The sequence below is a fragment of the Sminthopsis crassicaudata genome, chromosome 2 (genome assembly GCF_048593235.1).
Source record: "Sminthopsis crassicaudata isolate SCR6 chromosome 2, ASM4859323v1, whole genome shotgun sequence".
NCBI lineage: Eukaryota > Metazoa > Chordata > Mammalia > Dasyuromorphia > Dasyuridae > Sminthopsis > Sminthopsis crassicaudata.
The window spans coordinates 136,121,121-136,141,733 of record NC_133618.1 but is presented as its reverse complement, the minus strand read 5'-3'; the positions used below and the strand labels follow the sequence as shown (position 1 = coordinate 136,141,733).

The 20,613-nt window shown below is 35.3% G+C and overlaps 1 protein-coding gene across 3 annotated transcripts; it reads right to left on the bottom strand.

Moving 5' to 3' along the window:
* Window positions 1–805: 805 nt before the first annotated feature.
* On the bottom strand, window positions 806–19,189 carry GOLGA7 (golgin A7). Of its 3 annotated transcripts, none has more exons than XM_074287331.1 (6): window positions 18,994–19,189; window positions 18,607–18,747; window positions 11,585–11,737; window positions 6,029–6,130; window positions 4,616–4,678; window positions 806–2,266 (listed from the first exon to the last, which is right to left on the bottom strand). In XM_074287331.1, exons 2-5 carry the CDS (start codon window positions 18,715–18,717, stop codon window positions 4,631–4,633), a joined length of 414 nt encoding a protein of 137 aa, XP_074143432.1. In that variant the 5' UTR covers window positions 18,718–18,747; window positions 18,994–19,189; the 3' UTR covers window positions 806–2,266; window positions 4,616–4,630. The 3 variants fall into 3 exon arrangements, with proteins under 3 accessions (XP_074143432.1, XP_074143433.1, XP_074143434.1); XM_074287333.1 differs by lacking the exon at window positions 806–2,266 and adding an exon at window positions 4,284–4,357 and having other exon boundaries at window positions 18,994–19,082; XM_074287332.1 differs by lacking the exon at window positions 18,994–19,189 and having other exon boundaries at window positions 18,607–18,835.
* Window positions 19,190–20,613: the final 1,424 nt, after the last annotated feature.

Genomic DNA, 20,613 nt, shown 5'->3' with positions numbered 1-20,613 from the left:
CATTTATTTATACTCTTCAAAGAATGGCAGTTTCATCAATGTAGGCTCACCACCAACCAATGCAACCTCTTCACCTTTTAGCAGGTAACTCTTCATGAGTTACCTGTGGCCAATTTTCTAGTGAGACACTTTAAAACTTAATCACAGTTACACTGGTCCTTGGACAACAGAACCCATCTTAGTATTGTACTTAGAACCTTTACAAATAATGAGGACCTGGCTAAAGATTACAACTCTTCAAGGTGCTAGATATATCTTTATGCCAGATAAAGTAACAAAGCAGTACTTTATTGGAAGCTGTATTCATATACCTGAAAAGGCAGAGGTAACATTGATATAAATTATGGCTCCAACTAGGGCTTAAATCCAGAGCATTTACCCAATATCTCAGTAACTTCAATTTCTTGTGTCTAAATAAAAGATGATAATTACTGATATTTTACATGAGAAGAAAGCTTAAAACTTGGATTAATGCACATAAGACTGACTACCTACCTACCTCTCAAAGCAGGGGCTATCAAATATTATAAGATATCACTCACTTGCTCACCACTAATGAAAGGAACCACTCATTAAGATGCTTTCACTGCCGGCATTTTTGGCTGATGGAAAGCTTTGATATGCTATCATATATGAAAGAACTCTGAAAAGTATAAAGTGCTAAATAAGCTTAAGGAACTACTATTTTTTAAAATGAAAACAGGAAACTCAGGAGTCACAGAATATGTGAAAAACAACTAGAAGATACACAACTTAATCAAATGAGGTTTAACATCAAACCATCAAGCAAACATAACAGAGACAATTTATTTAAGAAAAGTTTTACTAATGCATTAATATTTGGGCAAAGTTATTGCAATGGCTGTGAAAGGCAGACAGACATACTGTTACAGGCTATAGAAAATAAAAAGGGTTTTATACAATTAAAATATTAAACAAACTCTGGGATTTGGGTGAATGACTAACAAATCCATAACAGAAATTAAATCTGGAAGATTAGATCCAGTATTAGCACCTACAGTATCACTGGAAGTAGAACTTTAATTCTTTTCTAGTAAATCCCTTAGCTCTTTCCAAAGAACAATGCTCTCAAACCATAATGATAAACTTAATTTTAAAGTCTTGGAAAATACTGTCATGAAAAATGTAGATAAAAAGAAAAACAAAAATAATGACTTGGATTTTTGGGAATTTTACTCAGGAAACATTCATATTATTTTACCTGAACTAATTACAAGATCTATGTGCATCCTGAATACTGAATTCAAGAAAGGCTTATGATTCATAAATTTTGCCAATGGAAATAGTTAAAAATGAGCACATACAGTATTATTCCTACCAAATTATTTTCCTCATAAGTTACATTTATAATAAAGCCATAAGGAAAATGTTCATTACACTTGCTTATTACACATTAAGGGACAGAGCAAGGATGTCTATAAGTCTGATGGTTTAGCATCCACTTTATTGTGCTTACATAGTTTTAATAAAACAAGCAACACATACTACATCCTCCCAACGTTCATGGCAATGCAGTAATGATATAAAATTCTCCAAGGAGAATTAGGGTAACTGGAAATCACATGAAATACTGCTTCACTTAGTAATAAGTGCTACATTAAAAACAAATAGCATTATACATTATCTTTCCAATGAGCTTCACTTTGAGAAACTAACAGTAGAAACAGATCTTCTGGTAATCCTGTGAGTTTCTTGAGGTCTAGGAGATGTGTCAGCAGGTCACAGGCATAGTTTACCCCTCCATCAAAAATTATGCCCAGAAGGAAAAAAAAAAAACATTCTTCAATTCAGGGGAAATGAAACCAAACCTGGATACAACTTGCTGAAATTAAAAAAAAACAAAAAAAAAAAAAAACAAAAAAAAATAACCACCTGGTAGAGATGACAGCATAAATACTGAGCAGAACCAATCGTCCTGGTGGCAGATGAGAAATGGATTTTGGATTGGGCTGACTTACACAGCTCATTTTATTAAACTGTTTTGAATTAAAAAAGTGAAATGCTTCATTATAGTTTCTCAGAAATAACTACAAAGATTACATAGTCCTACACAGTTTAAAGACACAAAATAGATGCTGAGTGACTAGATATCACCCCAGGAGCGGAATTTTAGAAAGTTAGTCCTTGGAGTAGAATGGCACCATGGCTCTGGCAGCAGATACAAAGGAATGATGCTTGGAGAGGAGGTAGGGGACACTCTGCAGTTGGCCGATGGACAGAAGAGAGTCCCATTCTGAGACGGACTCTGAAAAAGGAACCAAAATGAAGTCTTAGAAAGCTATAAATACTAAAGTGTGCTTTTATTACTCTTTCCTGAATCAATGACATGAGATTGTTAAGAGTTCTACCTGGTGGGTTTTCTGGATCTGCAAGAGTTTTTATTTCATATAGAACAAGGACTATGAATTTAAAATTTAAGTACTGTAAATTCAAATTTTAAAAAAGTCATTACTTGTGACACTAAGCACATCACTTCTCTTTTTCACATAAGAAGCCCGACCAAGGTAATATTAGGTACTTCACAGGGCTGGGAAGGGTAAAGGGAGCATTGCAAAATGTTTTTCATAGTGCTTTACAGAAAGTTTAACAAAAATTAAATTGAAAAAAAAAATGACAAAATGCTATTTTACTGAAAGTTCTTTTCATGAAGGTCATCTTCCTTTTGTATATTACTTCATTAAAATATACATTTAATCTCCAAACAACTTGCATATTTGAGGTGGGGAGTTTGGGGAAGTGTATGTGTGGAGATTGGTGAAACATTAAGTGCACTTTCACATGCCCTCACACACATTCATACAGCTGTTTGACAAGCCCCTAGCCCTTACTGGGTTCTGTTCCTGATGAACATACAACTCTAAAAACACAATTGTGCTGAACAAAAACATTTGCAATTCATGAAACTATCCAGAAGTTCTTAATGTAAATCTTTCCCATTTCAAAAATTTCACAGTTGTTTGAACACTGATAGATTAGCCTCTTGTGTATAATTGCTCAAAACCCCACACTACCTCAGAAAAACATTCTGTTTAGCAATAATAGCTGCAAAATGAGTCATGACAAATGAATTGTGCCAAGTCAACGCAGCTGCAATTGATAAAACAAACTTATTCCAATGGCAGTAACAAAAGCCACACATAAGGCTTCTGATTGCTCACTTTTAGAAATATTGGTTAGAAAATTGCAAATCAGAAACTGTATAGACAAACAACACTACAAATTCCAAAATGCTCTTGTTATCTAAGTCTTTTTTATAAAAGAAGTAAATGTAGGGCATAGGCATTATTATTTACATCTTTGGGTTTTAGGGAAAATTTGGATGACAGGAATATATATTCCTTAAGAATAGCAAAGATAATTCTGTCAAGAGTTGCATATAACCTGGACAGAAGCCACTAATAGCTTTGTTCTTCAAAAGTGCTGGAAAGATCCAAAAGCAAAGGAGAGGAAAAGTCCTCATTTTTACTCCATTAAAGTTTCTGCTTTTTATGTGGTCCCTCCCACATCTGGAAAAAGTTGTCTGTCTTTGCTACCTTCTGCCACTGTGCAAGACACTAAGTTTGTGGCAGAAATTAGTTGAAAAAGTCCTCAAGAGTGGATCTCCAGGAGAAATGAGACTTCAACCTCCTAAAAAAATCTGATATACCTTGGAGAAACTGGCAAAAATGAGGGCATACCAATATCTCCTGCTTCGAGGGTGGTACTATTGCACAATGGTCAGCTGGAGCAATTTCACTGTTTCAGAGAACTTAAAAAAGAACACTAGCAAAACCACAACACAACTGGGTCTATGGATTGTTTTGTAGCATTAATCCATTGATTTACATGACATGGAGGGGAGACAGTGATATGTCAGCTGCACAGACTGGGCCCAGGATTAACTCTGCAACTTGATTCTTTCCCAAGGCAGGTTAGGACCTTCTCCACAATGGTTTGAGAGCTGCCTTGGGCACAGAAAAGTTTGCTCTGGGTCATGGCCACCTAACAGGTGGCAAAATCAAGATGTGAAACCAGGTCTTCTTTACTAGAGTCAGCTCTTTATCTACTCTGCCATCCTCTCTACGTCAATGCATTGCTACCTGACCAGGTCAAGTGATTTCTATAAACATACTTATAAACACTAGATAAAAAAAAAATAAAAGTGTATGTTCTGTCCAACATACACATATCCCAAAGTCCTTAGGATAAATTTTCTTTATATCCCAAATGCCCTGCATATAGTAAGACCTTAACAAATGTTTAATTTAAGTACTGGTACTCACATTTCTATGTGAACTGATTGATGGCAGGGCCTGAGCAGTCATGTGAGGAGGCTAGTCTAATATATAAAAATAATCTGACATAATATAGAAAAAATTAGATTTAGATTTCTATCTAACCAAATTAAATGTTGATTAAGCCAGATTTTACATATTATACTAACAGGATTAATCATTTAAAGACAACACCATTTAACTATACACATTAACTATCCACCACCTCCCATACAAGATTTTCTATACAGTGGAAATGCTTTTTGAGTAAAAAGAAAAATTCTACATATTCTGAATGTATGGAAAATACTTTAAAAATGGAATGCTAATTTGTTATTTACCTTAGACTCCATGGTTTATCTTCCACTGCTCATGCCTCTGTCTTCATAAATGGTAATTTCAATCTATATAGTATAGCTGTTAAGAAAACACATCACTAGATAGTAAATGAAGAAAAAGATGAGTTTATTTCACTAACTTGTATCATTACTATTGCTGAAATTTTAAAAATGCATTAGATCTATACCCTCTGCTATATTTTGTCTTTAAAATTCATTAAGTATTCTTTGAGATAATTTTTACTTAAAAGAAAAAATTCTCACTAACTACCATTCAAGTAGTTTCACATGTATTATTTTATCAGAAGGAATTCTGGTTCATTTCTTCTCATTAATTTTATTTTTGTATGATACCTGTTCAATATCATAATTTTATAGTTATGGACAAAAAATACCAGGAATACATACAAAAATATGGGTCTTCCCCTTCTCCCCCTAACTTTTGAGTGTAATGAAATGTCTTTAACATGGTTAACAAAACAGGGTTGGATTTTTTATTTTCCTCCAAAGAAAGAAGGAAATAATGGGCAGAGGCAGCTGAATGGTGCAACGGACAAAGCTGGACTTGCTTGGAGTTAGGAAGGTCCGAGTTCAAACTGAACTTCAGACACTTAGCTGTCTGAGGCTAAGCAAGTCTCTTAATCTTTGCCTCCCTTAATTTTCTTATCTAGACCCATTAATACCATCTACCTCCCAGAGTTGTGAGGATAAAATGAGATAATATTTATAAACTGATTAGCAAACTTTTATGTGCCATATTAATGCTAGCTAGTAGCAGGTATTCAAGTACTACTTTTGACATAAGGGCTATGGGACCAAAGGAAAGTTCTTTCCATGTTCCAAGCAACATAAAACTATCAATTGCAATGTAATTGCTAAATTGGTACTAGTAGGACTGGGATTGTGTAATCTGAAATTACATTCATTTATTAATAATTTAATTATCAAGTGAAGTTTTATTTACCCAATTCACCCATTTCTTTTCAAAGTTTATAGCTTCTGAAAATATGCACAATATGTCAAGGGTAATGAAATTAAACATCTGGCAGCTGTAACTGATTTAAGCAACTAGTCAGATGAACCTATGGAAGAACTGTAATTCATTTGGATGACAAGTTCCACCACACACTGAGTTTATCCATTTCAAAAGAGCTTTTGGTTCAGATCTCTGCAGCTGAAAAGCATTATTCATATCAAAACTACTACAAGATGCCTGCAAAACCATCAAGAAAGATGGTATCGAGAATACTAACAGTTTGCAAAATACAAAAGATATCAAAGAAAATAGTTTGTAGAAAAAATGCAAGTATCATACACAAAATTTTTCTAGGACAGTTGATAAAAACAATGTCCAATTGTCTCCAGTCTCTACCAATCTTGTCACTTTAATTTTCTTATCTTTAACAAAAAAGATACAACACGAAGTCCTCTCTCAATTGGGTCTGTCAGAAGGAGACCTTGTGGAGCATAAATCTTCTCATTCTGTTCCTGAATATATTTGGTGATTTTCTTCAGAACCTGTCAGAAAGAAACACCCAATCTTTTAGATTTTAGTGACAGTTCTTTTAAGTTATCAACTGGCTGTATAAACCTATCTTTAAAGGAGAGTATACAAAAGTTCCTATGGTTTGCTACAGTTTTGATAAATGCTTTTTACACAGGTAATGGTAGATCAGTCAAAAAATATTAAGCACCTACTATGTGCCAGGCACTGTTGTGATGCACTGAGAATAATACAAATAAAGCAGTTTCTGTTTTCAAGGATCTCAGAATCTAACAGGGAACATAAGATGTAAAGAACTATGTATAAACAAGCGCTCTCTCTCTCTCTCTCTCATATATATATATACATATATATGTATATATATGTATATATATATATATGAGACAAACTGAAGATAACCAATAGAAGGCAGGCATTGAAGGAACTGATAACTTCCAGAAAGAATAATACATACTTGTTCCTTCTACTTTCTCATGGGACACTCACTATACAAATTCTTGTAATCTGGCTTTCTTTCCTCTTGCTTCACTAGATCAGTATCCTGAAGTCACTAATGATCAATAAATCCAATCCCCAGTCCTCACACAGTATTTGACAGATGCTTTTTTGCAGCATTTGAGAATCACCACAAAATTTCACAGCTGGAAGAAATTGGCAGACTGGATCAGCCAATACTTAATGAATAATCCATTATAGGATACTAACATTAAACACTGGTCATTCAGTCACTATCTGCAAACATCCAGTGGGGGGGAACTCAATCTCTCCCATTCCATTCCCTTAGACAACCTTGCTGTTTTTCCTTACATTGAATCAAAACTTGACTCACTATAATTTCTAACTATTGCTATTTGTTTTGTCTCCCAGGACCAAGGCAGAAGAAAAAGAATCTTTCTCATATTCAAATACTATGTGACAGCTATTCTATATCCTCTGCAATCTTCTATTCTTCAGGCTAAAAATTTTCATCCTCCAACTGATCTTTGTATGGCAATGATCTCAAGTCAATTCACTTTCTCAGTCAACCTCCTCTGACATGGATATAACTGAAGTCAAGGCAGATTATGAAGGAAATGCCTAGAAAGGCACATAATGCTCAAGACATGATATAATCAGGTGACAGTACAGTGGGAATACATGATTATTTCTTTTATTGTGTAAGCTATGATTTTCTTAATACAGATTAGAACAGTACTGGTTTTTGTTTTGGAGCTACATCCTGATACCCATTTTGAGTTTGAATTCCAATAAATTCCCCATATATTCTAGGCTTTAGATTCCACAGGGCAGAGATTTGACATTTTTCACCTTTATATCCTAAGCATATATGCTTAGCACTGTGCACTACACTGTAAAATGGACTACATATAGAGAAATTTTTTCTACTTTTTACTTAAGGAATATGAATGATTTTCAATGAACAGTTATGTTAACATATCTTCTATTATTAAGGGCAGTTCTTAGCCTCTCCTTTAAGCTAATTTTAGCTATCTTTTTTTTCCCCTTTTGATTATAGCATAGGACAATTATTGTAGGTAATGACTGTGACAAAGAGAAAAGTTATTTCAGAACCAGCAAGACTATTTTCTTTGTAATATACATGACCTTTAATTTCCTGGTTTTCCAGAAACTAAATTTCTTGATACTGTGATCACTTTCAACACCATTAAACGTGATGTTAGTCCTTGACTCTAACTATACAAGTGAACTGCTAAATTAATAAACAAAATACTGGAGTTTATACAACTTAAGGAAAATGGAGGCAATAATCAGGTAAAATGTAAAGTAAATTCTACTAATTGTTAATTCTTCAGATTCAATAAAGGATTGAGTCTGGGAAACAAGAAAGAAATTTAAGGCTATTAGAATATGCAGAGAATTAGATGATTCTAGATCCTCAATGGCTATGCTAATAGAGTGAAACAATTACTCCAGCAATTCCTACCAAAATAGAAATCTTTAAATATGGATTCACTAATGACTGTTATATCTGAGGATCAGCTTAATTGAACTGAGAGGTCCACTATATCAAATGGTTGGCTACCAGATGTTGCAAAATTCCTGAAAAAGAGAAAAGCTTGAAGCAGATGCCATCTGCAGATACCCAGACCAATGAAATCATAAGAATCTGAATTATCAAGTAGAAATGAAAAATCATAAAGATTATTTCCAACTAGAGACAGTTTTAGCAATTCCTCTTCTGGCCTTATTTGCAAAAGAACTTTGAAAAGGCTCTTAAATACAAGGCTCCAATTTTTAAACACTTTTGTTTAGAGATTAAAAACACCAGGGAAAAAAGGGACAAAAATTTTGTGAAAATACTAGAAATTTATTTTTAAAATTTGAATTAGTAATATGGTGGGCAAAACTAACCAGTATATTGAAGATGGCAATCTAGATTTGTGATTATAAAATGGTTTATATTTCAATATTCTACACTATTATTAATTAATTTGTTTTTTAAAAAGATGATGATAAACACTTGAATGTTAAATTCTTGAGAGAGTAGCTTATGGCTTGGAAAGGAGATCTATTGCACTAAGCCAATGAATTTGTGGTAGTCTCCTTAAGAGAAAGGGAGCTTTCATTTCTTCTTAGAATAACAAATTTACCTTCAGTAACAGAATATTTTCCTACTTTCAATATCAAGGAAAGTTTAAGTTCAGTTAATTTTTAAGAAGCAAAAAGTCTTAAATCTTATCTCTCTATCACTCCCTGTCAATCATCCTCAAATAATGAATGGAAGGAAGGAAGCTATAAAGATGGCTAGCTCAAGTCTCTCAAACTCTCCAATTTCCCTCTTGGTTCAGCTGCCAAAAATGGAAATTGGAGATTCAGTATCCCCTCACTCCAATCCATTAGAACTCAAAGATACTCTCTCAGAAAATGTCTGCATGACTGATTTCAAAGAAAGGATGCCTTCAGAAAAGCATCCCTCCCTCTTTTCTTGAGTAAGAGATTACTACCAGGAAAATAACACTCCATTTTGTTCTATCAAGTTCAACTTTTGTGGGGTAAGGTTTTAATTTAAGCTTTAATAGCAATAATGTGTACTTGGACAGCAGGTCAGAAAGAAGACAATTGTGTCCATGAGATTTTAAATCCTGTTAAAAGTATTTTATAGAATTCATCACTATACCAAACAAGGTGTTAAAAAACAAAAAAAAAACCAAAACTTTTTTGTTCCCTTCAGTAACAGAACAGTTTTTATATCCTTAAATTCATTCAGGGTACTTTTTAGGTACCATGCTTAATTCAACAACCCTTCATTGCTGGTGTTTCAGTCATTTTATTCACCATTTTTATTTTTTGGCAAATCACAACATCCAACAAAAACTATCCCCTTCCTCAAACTTTCAAAATAGCCACAATTTGTACAATGTGCACAAAGATAAAACATTCTTAACGATAATTGAACTTTATTATTGGCTAACTTCTCCCTAAGAGTACTAAACTGGAACAAGAACAACTAACCTTCAAGAAAAAAGAACACAGGTTTATCCAAATGAAGAACACTGTGTCTCCCAACCCCCTATTCCCTCTTCTCCTGAGATTTGGCCTTTTTCTTTTTAAGTAACAAAAATTCTTGCCTTTCTATTCTTCAATTTTTTTTGGATACGCCACAGTAGATAACTTCTTTATATTTTATAAGTTGACAGCCTACAGTATAGCTTTCTATTGGCTTTCTTCTTGTTCCCTAAAAAAATGGGATAGCATCAAAGAAATGACAATAAGGCCCTTATTTTTCCTTTATTTTTAAATAATAATATTGTGCAGAAAGACACTTCTAGTTAAATGTATTGGAAAAAACAACAGCATTTTTGACTGAAAAATATTCTTAAAAATTCACATTTTTCAAAAACTCCATGGAACTTATCAAAAACTCCACTGAATTATACACTGAAATGTAACCTAGGATTTTCAGTTTTAAGAACATGCAAAACTAAAGTGATCTATTACCCTGTTATTATGAATAAATTACATAATTCTAAGGGATAAGTTTTATTTTTTACTTTTCTAAATATAATAATAAATGTATATTTATAAAAATTTTTTAAAAAAGTCACTCAATAATGAAATTTTAATTGATCTAGTTTCTTTCCTTTGGTTAGTTACCCACATCTTTTTTTCTACATGTAGCTGTGTCTTTGTTGTGGATCAAATTTATTTAGTACACCAAATAATATAAGCACAGACACTTGTTTAAGGAGAACCATAAGTACTACCAGTAGAAGCCTAAGAAGAAAAATATCTACAGGATCAAAATTTCCTTTGTGTTTAATACCACAAACTACTTTTTAAAGTTTCACATTAAAATCTATATAGCTAGAAGGTGAAGTGGAAAGAACACTGGCCCTGGTTCATGAGGACCTGAGTTTAAATCTGGCCTCAGATACTTAACACTCCCTGTTGTGTGACCCTGCCAAGTCACTTAATCCCAATCACCTTATAAAACATAACAAAAACAAATTAAAATCTATAATGCTTTTCTGTGAAGTGCCTTCAACTCTGCATCAATATTTCAACTTGAAGATTATTTCTAAAATTTAAAAGAGGTTCAAATGTACTAAGATAAATTGCAAAGGAGCTGAAAATGTTATGATTTTTTAAAATTAAAATCTACTGGCATCACTAATATCTTTTAAAACTACAATTTATAACATAGTTAACTAAATGTCTTTCATTTTCAAATAACAATAATATTTATTGTTGATGTCAGCATATATTCTCCACAGTGGAATTTCATCAGAAACCCATATAAATAATAAAGGAAATCTATTACAATCTGAAAAAGTTTGTCACCAAGGCTGAAAGGTAGAAAAAAACTTATTTATATACACCATTAAACATAAATAAGAAATTTTTTGGTAATGTGCTTTTACTTCAATTTAGAAATATTAGATAATTGGGTTTTAAAAACCAATCTCCAACAAAATTACCTATAAATACATTCAATGACCTGTCACTTACTAAAAGGAATATGGAAACATCATACAATATATGATCAGAAAGGGAGATGCTACACCCAAAAGCAGATATGAACCATTTAATATTTTTTGGTATCATGTGATATAAGAATAAAAGGCCATGATCTCTCTGTTAATAAATAAAACAAGTTCTTAGGTCAAAAATAAACAGAATTTGGGAAGCAAGTATATTGCCTACATCTAATTATCTTCATATTTTAAAATAAACTTTTTGCCTAGAAGGTAAACAAGGCAGAAATTTGTCACTTGGTAACCAGCCTCTCTCAACTTAGACCAATCCTTAAATGACAAATCCCATTGTTAGGCATATACTTGAAAACTTTTTAGCATAAGAGAGTCCCTCAGAAGATGTGCTCCACAGACATAAGTTTTTAACAACCTAGGGTTACTACTACACTTAAGAAGAGGCACCAGAGAAAGATTTTAACAAAGGCAAGAAGGCAAAGGTCATAAGTTTTACACAGTCCCACACAACTTTACCTTCTCATAATGTGTTTCCATGCACAAAAAGATAGTATATGCTGTCAAACAGGCTAAACAGCCTTCAAGGTAAGACTGGCCCCCAAGCTTTTCTGCTTCGGCATAAAGGTTATTTAGAGTACGAACTGTTTCCTCAAATTGCTGCCGGTCAATCTATAGGAAAAGCAAAAATGAAAAAGACATGTTTTTGAGAAACGTGTAATCAATATTCTACTTCAAATTTTAAGAAATTATTATTTGCTGGCCAGTCATAACTATTAATGAAAATTAAACAATTAGCTCCACTTCTCCCACTGACATTAAACATTTGTAAAATTCAATGTTACCTTGTCTTTTTTTTTTAAAAACCCTAATTTCTAGGTGACTTAATCTACTAACATGTTAATGAGTATATAGATCCATGGCTTTCCCTTTGTCTACTAGTGTATTTCTTTTAAAATATCTCAGTGTATAACATCTCAAACTGAACACGTAGATTTAATTAAATAATACTGGTATAATTCTTACCTCTAAAACCTTCCAATTGTTTTTCCTGATCAATTTCTGAGTTTCTTAGGATTTCCTTATCTGTCTTCCATGCATACTATTTCAGAATTATTTTCAATCCTTCACTGTTTCCTGCTCCTAACAGACAACTCATCACCAACATCTGCTACTCTAGTCTATATTTCAATGACTAAAACTTAGTCAAGTACATATTACTTCATACTATTTATTACAAATATAAATATCTCTTCCTTTTCTCAAATACATTGATAAAGGAGTTACTACTTAATTCCTCTTTCCTCTTTCATTCCTTAACCTTTTGTAATCTGGTTTCTGACCCCATTTGACCTCATTCAATTGCAGATCCTCTTCACAAAATTACCAAAGACCTCTTCACTACCAAATGTGTTAGTCTGTTCTCAGTCCTAATCTTTCTTAATCTCCTCTTGCATTTGACTTTCTCTTCCTTAATACTTTTTCTCTTTGGAATTTCATGATGATCCTTTCTCCTATTTTACCTTCTACCTGTCTTACTAGCCCTTCAGTCTCCTTTTTGTTGTTGGGTTCCCCCTATTTTTATTCATTTTGAATTTAAATACAAAAAGACAAAAAAGGAGAATATTTCCACATACACAGAACAACATAAAAAAAAGGATTCAATATAAAACTATGAATTTCAATTTTTTAAAGCCTTTTTGCATTCTTTCTTTATATCAGGCCCCCTTAAATTCAGATCTGGATTCTCTTTTCCATATTCTCTTGGTAACTTTATATACTTCCATCTAGAATCTCTGTGAGGATGACCCCTAGGTCTATATGATCAGTCCCAGTTTTTCCTTTGAGCTTTAGTCTAACATCACCAATTGTTTTTTGGGCATTTTAAACTGGATGTCTTGATGACATCTTAAACTCAATGGGTCTAAAACTGAGTTCATTATTCCCTCCACTTTCCCCAACTCCTCATTTCCTTCTTTTTGTTTAAGGCACTACTTTGCTTCTAGTCTCCCAGGTTTATAACCCTGGCCTTACCCTCAATCTTACCTGACAAATTTAATCATTTGTCAGATCTTGGCATTTTTACCTTTCAGCATCTCTTATGTGACTCCTCTCCCATAGCACAGTTCAAGCCATTATTAACTCTTGCTTAGATTATTGCAACTGCTCCGAAACCAATCTCCCTGTTTCACATCTCACTTTACATAGATCTTGTCCATCCTACACATTTCTATCAAACTAATTTTTCTTAGAATAATGAGGTGGTGAGGTGGATAGGGTGCTAGGCTGGGAGTCAGGAAGACCCAAGCTCAAATCCTATCTCAGACTCTTATAACTGTGTGACCCTAGGTGAGTTACCCATGCACACCTCAGTTTCCTCATCTGTAAAATGAACAGGAGGACATGACAAACCACTTCAGTATCTTTGCCAAGAAAACCTCAAATGGGATTATTTGGGAATGACTAAAATGACTGAATTTCAAATGGCTTGATAAGTTATATCTAGGTTAATACCATTACTTCCTTAAATCAGTAGATTCCAGCTACAAAACTCATCTTGGTCACCTGACAACATGATTACCTCTTTTCTCTTCCAATTGTTTCCTGTAATTCAAGATGTTGCATTAAACCACATTCTTCTTATTGGAGAGCTGTAATCTTACCTATCCTAAAGCACTAGCAACATCTGAAGAGCCGAAATCTCTTTCTTTCCTGTATAAAGTCTTCTCTGACATGGAAATCACAGAATCTTAGATTGGTTACATAAATGATAGCTATGATTATCACTTCCTACTGAATCTTGTCTATCAAATCCATAAAATAATAAGGTAAATATAGTCAATTCCAAAATGTGTCTACAAAGTTATAATATAGCCAAAAAGATAACTGAACTGAAAACTGCTCAGCTGTAGAACCAAAACTGCTCAGCTACAAAATCTCCAAAACACTTTGTTCCTATATGATCAGAATCATTCAGCAAAATGATTCCACACACAGCAGGGTGTGCAAAGGGAGGCCACTATGTGACATATGAAAGAAAATGAACTGATTTTTTTTTTTTTAAAGCAAGTGCTAAAGAATTAGTTTTTAAGTTTTTAAAAAGTAGTAATAGATAAAAAAGTGACCACCAGAAGCAAATGCAGATAGCATATGCAGTAAGAAAGGACTCTAGGGAACATACCTAGGAATTTCAATCTTAGTTCTCTCCCAAATGTGTAAAGATAAAAAGAGAACTATCAATGTCCTACTTTGGCACCTAGGTGGATGATATCACAATGTACAAGGAAGAAGTAACAGATATCTGAAGAAAGTTAGGCTGAGAAAGGAAAGAAAAATAGGAAACAAGTTGTGTACATTTTTGATGAAAAATATGATAAAAAAGCAGAGGCCTAAAGTCTAAGCAGTTTACTGTGGCAAACTAAGTAGACCAGATAAAGAAAAAAAAAATTTTTTTTAATTTGTAGTTTACCTACTTCAAATACAAAATAATTCTCTTCATACTTCTCTTATAATTGAGTCTAAAAATTTATTTTGACTAAATTACAAAAATCTTTTTTTTTAAACAACAAAGTCAAATAAAATTAAACTATTAAGTTTTAAGGAGTTATTAAACTATTATTAAACTTAATAAACTATTAAGTTTATTAAGGAGACACTGGGGAAAATCAATTTATATCAATAGAATTCTAGTCAAAAACTAAAATAATGCAAATATTTTATAAAATGGAATTTATACCATGTTTAGAAGTACTACAAACTATCAGTTTTCTCTGTATTAGCTTGCCAACTTTATGCTGTTAATAAAGGACAATCAATGCCTACTGCAAAGCAATAAACAAAATTTCTAGGGTAAGGGAACAACAACCAACAACTAAGAAGTCTTTCAAAATGTCAGCAAACAAAGCAAGGAAAATTCAACCCTATAATTTAAATTTAATCCCCACAATCAAAGCTTTCAAAAATGGCTGTTTAAAGTATAAGCTGGTGTTTTTATTCCCCCCAAAGCCACATTATACAGTATCATATGTATTCCCTAGAGTGTTCACTAATACAAAGGATTTCAAAATTTTAAAACATCAATTTCCTTTATGAATGAGCAGAGAGTTTAGTAAATTTTGTTGCTGTAATCAGGGAGTGAAGGTTCTGCCACACACAGAGACTTAGACTCGGCATGTGTACATTTGGCAAGAGAGCTACTATGGCAAAGAATTTGGTTTTTAAAACCTGAAAACAAGTCTTGTCATATCTGAAGTGGCAGTGAAAAAGGAGAAACTCTCCATTACATTTAGGTTTGATAATATGAACTGAAAGCACATAATATGCAATCCCAAAAGTTGTTTCCACTCAATGAATAGTAGTCCTGACATGGATAGAGGATACAGCAAAACAAGTCTATGCCCTCAAGTCATTCACAGAAAGGGATAATAAAAAGTATACATACTTAAAATAAAAAACTGTCATATTTTAAAGGTACAAATTGTCATAGGAAGGTTCAGGGGAGATTGCATTCATTTTGGAAGATAAGGACAAATACAAGGGCTCAAGAAAGATCTTGCTTAAGTGATTACATTGAAAAAATAAATTTTCCACAGGTGCCAAATATGGAGAACAGTCTAGCAAGAATGAGAGCATAAGAAAATGAACATACTTGGGAAATTGAAAATAGCCCAATTTTGTAAGAGGATAGTGTATATGAAATGGAAGGAGGAAACAAAGACGGAAAAGTAGGTTAAAAATATACACTGAAAAACTGAGTTTGAACTTAATTTTTATATGAAAGAAAGATTTGCTGCATGTTTTAAATGGGGAAGAAACAAAATTGGAATTGTGATTTGGGATTAATCTGGCAGCACTAGATAGTATAGCTTGGGAAAAATATTAAGAGTTTAAGAAGCCAAACATAAGATTATTATAGTAGTATTGATGAGTGGCAATGAGAGGTCAACTGAAATCTTCTATACAAGATTTTTGTAAATCGGGGACCTTATGAACTCAATGGATATCTGAAAAGAGTAACTAAAATCAAAACTAAAAACAAAAGCAAGAATCCAGTGATAGTACCGTATCACCAAGAAGAAATCATCTCTGATGAAATTCTGGCCACACTGACTTAATGTTGACCAGTTGGCAGAAATAAAGAGGCAATGGTATCTTCTAAGCCCATTTTGAGCCTAGATGAAAGGAAGCCTTAAATGATGTCATTGACATAATTATAGGATCATAGTTCAAAAGGAACTTCGAGGTCATCTGGTCCAAATGCCTTACTTTACAGATGATGACCTGAAGCACAGAGAAGTGAAGTAACTTATCAAGGGTCCCAAAACCAGAGAAAGCTAAATTTGAACCCAGATCATTTGACTTCAAAGTAAGCACTTTTCTCTCTATCACACAATTTTCCATTCAAGAAATCTCTGAAGAAAAAGTTTGTGAAAAACATGAATATAGTTTTGGGTGTGCTAGAGAGAAACTGCTAGCAGAGGGTCCAGATGTGATGTCAGCCAGACTTGGGTTCTGGACTATGAAGAAAAGTCAAGGATTGGACCTGGTCTGAGAGTTAACTGCAGTCAAATGGATAAGTCATGAGAAGCGCAGCAAGAAAAAAGGACCAGGGTAGTCAGTCACAGAATTGAGGAATAGCTTTATTTAGGAGGGAGAGAAGCTCAAGGACCCAGAGAAGGATCAGTGAAGGGGAAAAGAACCACAAAAGTACACAAGCCAAGGAGAGAATTTTAGGGAAAGTATAATAAAAACAGCAAAGAAGCCAAAGACAATGAAAACAGAGAAAAGGCAATGATGACCTCAGAAAGGGCATTTTCAGTAAAGTTCCAACCAAAGATGGAAATCAGATTGTTTCTAATTCCCTTCTGTTGGAGGTTTAAAAGCTAATTAATTTCATCTAATTCATATAGATTTTAATATTTAAAATATGCTATGTTATTTTAAAAAAATTCCTGTGACAACAGCCAACTTTTTTATTTACTTAAATAAGTTTCTCCAAAAGGCCAGTGAAGTGATTTCAAAGCAGGTGCTTTGGGAAAGGTTGACAGAAATGCCAACCAGTTGTGCCTAGCTGAGGTACTATTTTTTTCACTGATGACTGATATTTTGCTGACTCACAGTTTCAGGATTAATAACTAACCTCAATATTTACTTGGCATTTGTGGGTTAATCCACACAACATCTTGATAAAGTGGCTTGATCTTCATTTTCACAATAAGAAAACTGAAGTGCTGATCTGCCTTAAAGGAAAATAAGGGAAGGGCCAATATCACAGTAGGATACAGTAGATTCGCTATTTCTATTCTGAAAAGCTCATTATCAGGTAGGACAACTCCACAGATTCCATGATGGCTTTATATTACTATGAAAGGAAATTCTCAAGTGCAGGCTCATCTACACCCACTGATTCCATGACCAACATTCCTCACCCCACATCCACCACCTGCTTAATCACCTCAGAGTAAACTGTCAAGAGGAAAACAAAAAACAACCAACTAAACCTGCTCCCATTTAACCTCTAATTAACCTTAGCATGAGAAATAGTTTGCCTCTGTACATACTGTGAGCACACATGCACACGCGTGCACACACAACCTCTGTCACTAAACCACACTTTGTCCATGGCTTCTATATCAATATTGTTGTAGTAGTATTTATACTTTATATAGCATTGTGTATACGTGCTATACGTACATAATATACTATATGTAATATACATACTATACTCTATGGTATATAACACTACTATCCTATACATACATTGTATACTATATATAGCCTTGTGTGTATATATAATACACATACATTTGATATACATACTATATATGTAATACTACATATACTACTATACATACTTTATATGGCATATTATAATACAGATTGTTACTATATATCGCATTATATGTAGAATTGCATATATGTACACATATACAATATGCTATATATTTAATATACATATTAAATACTTTGCATAGTGTACTACATATAGCACTGTCTACTATATAACATTATATGTAGTATTACTTTTGCATACTATACATACACGATGTGCTATAACTACTATACTAATGTGCATATATGTGTATTTCATGTAGTATACTATATATAGCACTGTTACACTATTTAGCATTATATTATAGATAGCACTGTGCCTGAGTGTAATATACACGCTACACCAGGTCTGTTACCTATGTTAGTTAATAAAACAGAGCAGCGGGGCGTCGGTTTAGCAAAGAGCTCAGGACAACAGGGGATTTTACTTTTGCCCACTACGATGCATCCCGTAAGACTTTTTGAAGCAGGCACCCTTCCGCTCTCACCCAGCCAACACAGCCCAGAAAGCTGCTACTGCTGCACTCGGGCGGCCCGAGCAACCAGCCTGTTTCCCCGCAGCATTCATCCCTGGGACCCCTCCCCCATCTCTGCCTCAGTTTCCCCATCTGCAAGTCCTAGAGAAGAGGTCGTTCCCCATCCCCTCACCCCTTCCTCGACTCGGGAAGGAAGCTGTCAGGGGGCGGCGCGGGTCCCTCGGGGCTCCGTACCCGGTTCTCCAACTCGGCGGGGAACTTGGTCTGGAACTGGCACCGGGTACCGCTGCTGTAGTCCCGCTGGATGAAGACCTTGCCGGACACGGGCGCCTGCTGTGGCCTCATGGCGGGCGGGCGGGGCCGGGCCGCGCTGCGCTGCGGGGGACACGACAACACGGTTCTCCTCAGGTCCCCGGCGCCGGCCGCGCCCGGAGAGGCCGGGCCGGGGAGCCGGCCCGTGACAGCGGCCCCGGAGACCCCGCCCGCCCCATGCCGCCCAGCTCAGCCGACCCCTCCCCACGCGGCCGCCCAGCGTTCTTCCACCGGGCCCGCGCCCCGACCACCCCCGGACCGGCCCAGCCCACCCTCGCCACCCCCCTCCCTGGCCAGGGAAACACCGACCCGCCTCCTCCGTGGCCCTCCAGCGGCTGTCGCGCGGCCTCGTCCTCACTTACGACCTGCTGCAAACAAGCCTCTTCTCTCCTCCCCACCCTAAAATCTTCTCCCTTCGCTGACGTCCCCTGCCCCACCCACCCCAGGCGGCCGTAAAGTGAAACGGCCGCGATCGTGCGAGAACCGGCTGGGCGGTGCTTTCCGCGAATGGCCCCGCCCTTCTGGGGCGCAGGTTCCTGAGAGGGGCGAGGTGTGCCGGCATGGGAAGGGGGAGGAGCTGAACCGTCGTGGGAGGGACTTGGCTTCGCGTCACTGGAGCGGGTTAAGAAGTTTGTTACTTCCTGGTATTTTCCCATGTTCTGAGCGCCAGTCCCAAAGGCTGAGACGCTGCATACGCATTGCGAAGCTCCGAGTTCGGATTCTGCCTTGAAAGCTCCTTGGAGGAAGGGATGGTCTTTCTCCTCTCTTTGTATCCCCAGCGTTTAGCACATAATAAGTGTTTATTGAATTGAAAATATAATTAAGCAACTCTAAATCTTGGTATCCTCATGTGTAAAACTGGAGGGTTTTTCCAAATGATTTTATGTGCGTATGTGTGGGGGGAGTGTATTTTATAAACTGAATTTTAATTTTTTCCAAATAATTTTATTTTCAAATGAGGACGTTCCTCTGTCCTTTTTTCATACTATTCTTCCCAGTCTTTCACGGAGAAGTGAGAAATTTCCCCCTCCCCGTTTTACAAGAAGGTATAGCCATGCAAAAACAATTCCTGCACCTTCAAAAATGACTCTGTCTTCACTCTGAGCCCTTCGTTTATCTATCTGCATAGTCTGTAAATAAGTATGTATGAAGTGCAGCCAACATCATCCTAGAAACCGCTCTGTGGGGAATTCTAATGGGAAAAGGAGCCAGGTACAAACAAGCTACATAGTGGTAAGTTATAGGTAATCAAGAGAGGGAAGGTATTAGCATTAAGGAGGACTGACAAAGACTTGGTAGAAAACAGAATTTTAGAAGAAAGGCAGGAGGCAGCGATGAAGATCAAGAGCATTCCAGGCATGAAATTTTTTTTAAATTATATTTTGCATTTATTTGCCTGAATAATTTTGTACCTATAAATTACATGACACTTGTCAGCAAGAACTGCTTTGATTTCTTTTTAAAATAGTATTTTATTTTTCCAAATAAATGCAAATAGAGTTTTCAATATTTACCTTTCAAAACCTTGTATTCCCATTTTTTCTTCTCTCTCCACTTTCTCCAAGACAATAAGCAATCTGATATAGATTAAACATGTACAATTCTTCCAAACATTTTTCCACATTTGTCACAGATATAGAATTTTTAAGTCCTTTCTAGCTCTTGGGTCTGACCTTTGTATCTTCAGTGGTTGAAATACATGCACACTGAAGAAATGTCTTTAAAAAAATAAATCTTAATGAAACACAAATCCTAAAACTTCACTTATTTGTTTTTGATGGACTCCTGCATTTATAGGTTAGTGATAGACAACCCCCACCTTCCAGCATCAATGAACCTTTTTTGTTTAACGGACGAAAAGACTTGATTAGGACAGGGAAAGGGACACACTATGAATGGAACAATTGTGTGACTGGCATTTTAATGACT

Excerpts from the sequence above, each read along its gene's own strand:
- GOLGA7 (XM_074287331.1), bottom strand. The coding sequence starts at position 18,717 with ATGAGGCCACAGCAGGCGCCCGTGTCCGGCAAGGTCTTCATCCAGCGG. Across the intron at positions 6,131-11,584 it reads TGGAAACACATTATGAGAAG|GTTCTGAAGAAAATCACCAA; the intron begins GTAAAGTTGTGT and ends TCTTTCTGACAG. Across the intron at positions 4,679-6,028 it reads TTGAGAGAGGACTTCGTGTT|ATTGAAATTACCATTTATGA; the intron begins GTATCTTTTTTG and ends TATACTATATAG.